General features: G+C 34.6%; 2 protein-coding genes across 4 annotated transcripts; one reads left to right on the top strand and one right to left on the bottom strand.

Moving 5' to 3' along the window:
- The first annotated feature begins 1,588 nt into the window (after window positions 1-1,588).
- Window positions 1,589-2,848, top strand: LOC145117212 (chlorophyll a-b binding protein P4, chloroplastic-like). Its single transcript, XM_079053516.1, has 3 exons — window positions 1,589-2,076; window positions 2,158-2,573; window positions 2,636-2,848. Exons 1-3 carry the CDS (start codon window positions 1,598-1,600, stop codon window positions 2,770-2,772), a joined length of 1,032 nt encoding a protein of 343 aa, XP_078909642.1. The 5' UTR covers window positions 1,589-1,597; the 3' UTR covers window positions 2,773-2,848.
- A 52-nt stretch (window positions 2,849-2,900) lies between these two features.
- On the bottom strand, window positions 2,901-5,703 carry AGL65 (AGAMOUS-like 65). Of its 3 annotated transcripts, none has more exons than XM_079053514.1 (12): window positions 5,559-5,703; window positions 5,282-5,367; window positions 4,980-5,182; window positions 4,754-4,832; window positions 4,605-4,669; window positions 4,491-4,506; window positions 4,329-4,390; window positions 4,131-4,227; window positions 3,918-3,965; window positions 3,704-3,831; window positions 3,271-3,616; window positions 2,901-3,171 (listed from the first exon to the last, which is right to left on the bottom strand). In XM_079053514.1, the coding sequence occupies exons 3-12, from the start codon at window positions 5,162-5,164 to the stop codon at window positions 3,136-3,138; spliced, it is 1,062 nt and encodes a 353-aa protein (XP_078909640.1). In that variant the 5' UTR covers window positions 5,165-5,182; window positions 5,282-5,367; window positions 5,559-5,703; the 3' UTR covers window positions 2,901-3,135. The 3 variants fall into 3 exon arrangements, with proteins under 3 accessions (XP_078909640.1, XP_078909639.1, XP_078909641.1); XM_079053513.1 differs by having other exon boundaries at window positions 4,980-5,165; XM_079053515.1 differs by having other exon boundaries at window positions 4,491-4,503; window positions 4,980-5,165.
- Between the last annotated feature and the right edge of the window lie 941 nt (window positions 5,704-6,644).

The following is a 6,644-nucleotide window of genomic DNA, read 5'->3' as shown; positions in this document are numbered from 1 at the left end:
TGTTAGGATGCTAGAAGTCTGCGTGACTCTTGTATGTGTTATGTGCTGGTATGTATACTGAGCGGGGCTCGATGTCGGGTGAGGCCCGATGACTGTGTTGTATGCTATTGTTTTTGTGATTATCGCATGTGTTAGCATGATTATACGTTTATATGTTTATTATGTGTATCGGGCAGGGCCTGATGTCGGGAAGGGCCTAATGAATGATAGATCTGTAATCCGAGCAGGGCTCGATGTCGTGCGAGGCCCGAGGCCGAGTGGGATTCGATGCCGGGCGAGGCCCGATGTGGGGTAGGGCCCAGTATGTGTTTATTTATGTATGGTATGGGGTATTTTGAGAAATGTTTATTTACGGTTTTCATTTTATGTTTCAGGTACTTCAGAATCGAAAGGGAAGAGCCCGTGATGATTGCACAACACACACCACCTTTTTCTGCATTTTGATATTTACTCTGATATGATATGATGTAGTGACATACTTTGGTCTATTTGGGTTGTATGACAATGTTTTGAAATAACGTTTTATTTAAATTATAAATGAAATTTTTGGTCTTATGTTTGGGACGTTACATAGCCTATGGTTGTGTGTTCATTACATTTACACATGTTTTGATAGAAATTATTAATTTATAAAAAATCACACTAAAAAGAAAAGAAACAACTAAATAAACTAGGTTTTAACTAGCCGAGATCGATTCTCTAGTTACTTAACCAATCACATTTTCGAATTGTATAAATATTTGAACTTTCTATAATTGAAAGATGAACCCTAGATGTCGACATCTAGTTGAAACTGGACATTTTTAACTTGTTACAGTCTTGACCCAAACCCCAATGAGGCAACTGTGACTCGATGTCCACATCTAGTTGTAACTTCTTGACTATTTACTATATTTTGGTTTCATGTTTAAAATCATTTTAATATTAAAACAAAACAAAAAGGTGTCAACCTTTTAGGTTGTGGTGATTTCGTAAGACATATGGAAGATATGGTGGATAATCTATTGAACCATGTTCAATTCATTGCACTACTATGCCTCTGTGGCCATGGAGGTTCGTCTGCAGTGACTCCAGGGCATGAGACATAACCCTATGTTTGCAGTGAAGATTAGTCAGTACGCAAAAGCTGGAACAAAAACCGTCGTTAGGGGGTTCCCTTCCCAAAAACAAAAAAGGTGTCAGGAAGATACTTTTCATAAGTGACCAAATAGCAATCAAGCCGGCTACAGTTGTCATCACATCTTCCACTCATACAAAGGATAAAAATCAATGACTATGACATAAATAACAACTTGGGTGATTAGTATAAAAAAGTGAAATATTTTCACTTCTATCTTTGATTTATTTTATTAAAATAAAAGTGGTTTGAGTTTTATACCATTATCTCCATTCATTTAAAAAAAATTGTATAAAAATCAAACCACCTATATTTTAAAAAGAAAAGGAAACATCAACTTCATTGTTATAATCCTTAATTGACATTTCATAAAATTATAGTTTTGCTAACAAAGAGGGTTTTTAGACCCTGAAAACACATGTCATCATAAGGGTGGCTAACAAAGATTCCAAATAGCAAGACCAAGAAAAATCTTCCTACATGGCAATCAGAGGGTCCCACAAGACACTTGTGACCAACAACAACAACGTAATAGATTTTGTGGATATGCCACCTCAGATAAGGATAAGCACCCATTGCTTCTCATTGGTCAGTTTCCCAGCATTTCCCTCAAAATCTACTAAATCATCAAACCCCAAACCACAGCCACAAGATCACCACTTCAATCAATATTACAAAAGGATGCACCCACATCACACATTTTCAACTCATACTCACCTCTACAAACTACAAACCACCACTCCAGCGCCGGAAAATATGGCCGCCGTCACACAATCTCCGGTCGCAGTCTTCCGACCATGCGCCTCACGAACCAGGTTCCTAACAGGATCATCAGGGAAGTTAAACAGAGAAGTATCACTCAAACCTGCAAACACTTTCTCATCTGCTTCCTTCAAGATCGAAGCCAAAAAAGGCCAATGGCTACCGGGGTTAGCCTCACCTGGTTACCTCGACGGAAGGTAAACATAACTTCAAAAATCCCCAATTGAAAACCCTAATCGATGAACTAACTGTAAAAGTAAAACCATGTTTAATTTCAGTCTTCCAGGTGACAACGGGTTCGACCCATTGGGTCTAGCGGAGGACCCGGAGAATCTGAAATGGTTCGTCCAAGCTGAGCTTGTGAACGGGAGGTGGGCCATGTTGGGTGTCGCCGGAATGTTACTGCCGGAGGTTTTCACTAGCATCGGCGTACTCAACGTTCCTAAATGGTACGACGCCGGAAAATCAGAATACTTCGCATCATCATCAACCCTGTTGGTGATCGAGTTCATTCTTTTCCACTACGTCGAAATCAGAAGATGGCAAGACATCAAGAACCCAGGAAGTGTAAACCAAGATCCGATCTTCAAAAGCTACAGTTTACCTCCTAATGAAGTCGGGTACCCAGGTGGCATATTCAACCCACTCAACTTTGCACCAACCGCTGAAGCCAAGGAGAAAGAGATTGCCAACGGTAAGTTACAAAATTACCATTTTACCCCTAATACAGATTCTAATATTATTATTTTTTTACAGGGAGGTTGGCGATGTTGGCGTTTCTAGGGTTCATCGTTCAGCATAATGTCACCGGAAAAGGGCCATTTGACAACCTATTGCAGCACCTTTCAGACCCATGGCATAACACTATTGTCCAAACACTTTCAGGAAACTAAAGAGTATCTATCTTCTTTTGCTTTATTTGTAAACCATGGGTTGTGAATATAAAATATGAGATGGTTTTAAGATTTATTTGAACTTGTTGTCATTATCATAATTCACAAAGGTAAGTTTCAGCAAAAGATATATAAGTGGCTGTTTGCTTTTAATTTAATAGGCTTAATGCTTAAAGCACTTAATTTGGATTGTTATTTAGTCGGTGTACAAAAGAAAACAGACCTTACATATACAACATGTCATTACTTATTAATACTTTTTAGTTCATATTATACAACCAAAGTATTACTTTCTAAAAAGAAAAGAAAAAAAGTCTCGGCCTATATCTAAAAAAAAAAAACATGTGACATGAGAATTCTCCTTCAGCTTTCGTTGTTTGACATTAGATGATCCGGTTGCTGAAACAAACATAACTCCATGTTACTAAAAAAGCCATAATAGCAATGTAATTATATTTCTTTATTCATAAATCATAATAGCAATGTATTTTTATTTACCTGAGAGTATGAGTTCCCATAGATCATAGGAAGAGGACATGGAACGGGTTCAGGGTTCCATGGGTTACACAAGTTGTCATTGTAGACATTTCTAGGCATCTCAAAGTTGCAATTTATAGAATAATCTAGAAACCCTTGTAAGCTGGTTGATGTATCTGGCTTCATTTCTTTTGTTTGTGGAAAATTGAGATTTCCAAAGGGGCTAAAAGGGAAATTTGATGTACTACATAGTTCTGCCAAACCACCAACTGCTTGCCTTGACCGGTCAACTTTTTCCATTTCTATCCCTTTGCTGGTAAACAAACCGGAATAGTTTGAAAGAGACACACCAGAACATTCCCCATCTCTGTAAGTGAAAACAAAAAAGAAATATTAATTTCCCAAAATAATCTTAAATGAATCTTTGTGATTTAAGGATTTATGATTTATTGACCTTTGAGGAATGTAATTTTGTTTATCTGCCAAGATCAAATTTTGATTTTCGTTATTCGGAAGCCATTGTAGAGTTTGATCTTCTTGGGTATTGGTCATCATTAGAGGTAAATGCAACCCATTTTGGAACTGAAATGCCAACATTATTGTATGTAAGATCTTGTCAAATGTATAAAGGAAAAGGGCAAAAATGGAATTATGCAAAAAGATAATACCTGGTTTGTGCAATCTAGCGGAATAAGCTTTTGTTGTCCAAAATTTTCCTAGAGATACAATCCGTTGACTCGATTAGTGTTAAATGCAAGAAATAGCAATTAACTTTCATTGATTTTTATTATATGATTATTAATAATATGAAAAAATGAAAGTATAATGCTATAATTAGGTAGATTTTTTAAAAGTACAAAAGCTGTAAGAGAAACAAATACCTTGTGTATCCGAATGCGATCAAGTGATTCCCTTAAGGAGTCTTCCATCTGCTTAAGATGTTCAACGTTCTCAATCTTGTCTGGATTACTCCAATAACTAATCAAAATAAACAAAAAAAAATGTAGAAAGATAAAGAATCATATTAAAAAAAATGTAGGAAATTACACGAAATAGATAGCTAAAGGTTTTAAAGGCACCTTAGTCGCTTATGTAATTCAGAAAGTTGAGATCGCAACATCATTGCATGGTTGCTTAAATCCTGAAAATTATATTTAACTATTAAATAAAATATTATTTATCAACAGAAGTTATTATGCAATTTTCAAGATAAAAAGTTATAGAGATGAGTATCTTGTGACCTCAGCTGATTGACTGCTGCAAAACAGAACAAAACCAAAAGAAAAAAGATAATCAGATGTTGCATCACAAGGGAGAGAAAAGGATTTAGAAAAGTGTCAAGGATTAATGACAACCTTGCCCCTGCAAAATCTTGTATATTTACGTCATGGTCCAGCTTCTTGAACGTCTTCTTCAAAGCCTATTTAGGTAATTTTTATTTAATTACTATTTGAAGATAGTTATAGATGGAAATGAATGATCAAACATATGTAGTCTGACTTACTTCGAGGCTCTCCAATTTCCGTTTAGCTCTTTCTTGTGGTGTTAGTCGAGCAAACTTTGCAATAACCTCATCAATGTTGCTGCAAATAGAAAAGGAATATTAAAAACTTATTATTAATGTCGGAAAGAGCTTTTCTTTCAACAAATGTTGATTCCTGGAGATTTATAACCCAATAAGGGCGTAGTATGAGCAATTGGGATAAGAATTAGTAGGATTAGGAGATGACCTTCGTTGTCCAGTGAATAATGTAGGTTTTCCCGTTGGAGAGAACATAAGAAGGATGATGTCAATATCACATAATACAGATAACTCCTTGGCCTTTTTTAGGATTCCATTCCTTCGTTTAGAAAAAGTCACTTGTCGATTACCAATGTTCTCTAATCTCTTGATTTTCAGCTTCACCCTCCCCATACTGCAATCAACGAAAACCTTCAGATAGAGAGATGAGAAATTAAACATATATTTGGTGTGATATCGTCAGAATTGTTTATATTTATGCAACTGTAATGATTAGATGGCGCAAAATACCTTAAATGTTAGGAAAACCAAGCGATGACAGGTGCCTGCTAAGGTATAACGAAATTCTTTCAAGCAAATATGACCGAATTGATTCCCTAGAAATGAACAGAAACCTTGATTTTAATTATCGGCATACAGGAAGAAACTGAGAGGCATCAAAGTTAACATGACAAATCCGATGCAATCAGAACTCGAGCTATTCAAAGAAATGATGTTAATTCCGTGAATAAATTGAACATGATCACAGAAAGAAGAGAGAGAAAAAGAAAAAAAGGGAAGGTCTTACACTTCTGCTGCGATTGCGGACCTTGCGATCGTCACTACGGACCGATAGAAGCGAACGCTTGTAAGAAAATTTTATATATATATATATATATATATATATATATATATATATATATATATATATATATATATACACACACAGATTGCTGATGCTGGTGACCTGACAACGTTTGGCGGATATATGTATGACGTTCGAACTAAGCGGTGAAACAAAGAGATGATGCTCTACTGCTATGTGATAAATGCGATAAATTATATTAATAGTCCTTTGGATAAGAAAAGTTCTATTTTCAGTCCCTACTAAAAGTGTTGACATATGTGAACCTTAGTAATGTGTCTAATGACAAAGTAAACCATCAAATTCAAGATAACGAGCCATGCTATGTTAACAATCGAATTGGATACTTATGAGGTGTTTGGGTGTTCATTATAAAAAGGATTACGATTATTGAATAAATCAGAACCAAATAATCAACCATAATATAATAAAACACGTTCTAAAAATATACTATTTGTATGTGTTATTGTTATTTGAAGTTGTTATCTTCCTATTCAAATTCTAATAAATGAATAAGTTTATTTACATATTGACAAGTGTCATAATATTAGGAATCATCATTAATATTATAAGCCACCTATGATGTCATATGTCAACCTATTAATTCTCCATTTTAAGTTTTAAAATTTTCACTCTAATTATATAAAACTAGGTGTAAAACCCGTATATTACACGGGTTTATTAAAAAAAGTTTAATGTAAAGTTGTAAACATTAATATTTTTAAAATAATATTTCTATGTAAATATATACATATTTTTTAAAGTCAACTTCCGAAATAAATAAAAAGGAAGTGATAAATAAGTAATTACTTGAATCTATCCTAATATAATAAAGTATGACATATTGTAAATAACTGTTATCAATCGCAAATTTCAAAAAACTTCTTTGAATACAACATTAGATATCGTATTGCTAAGTTTATCATATTTGTCTAAAGTTAATATTTGTTAATCCATACAATTGTCCATGAGTGGACACAAGTTGTCTAAAAAACAACCCCACATTTGATAGCAATTGTCCTTGACTTG

The sequence above is a fragment of the Lactuca virosa genome, chromosome 5 (assembly GCF_052849685.1).
Source record: "Lactuca virosa cultivar CGN04683 chromosome 5, Lactuca_virosa_CGN04683_v6, whole genome shotgun sequence".
Taxonomy (NCBI): domain Eukaryota; kingdom Viridiplantae; phylum Streptophyta; class Magnoliopsida; order Asterales; family Asteraceae; genus Lactuca; species Lactuca virosa.
This window is presented reverse-complemented; position numbering and strand designations above follow the sequence as displayed.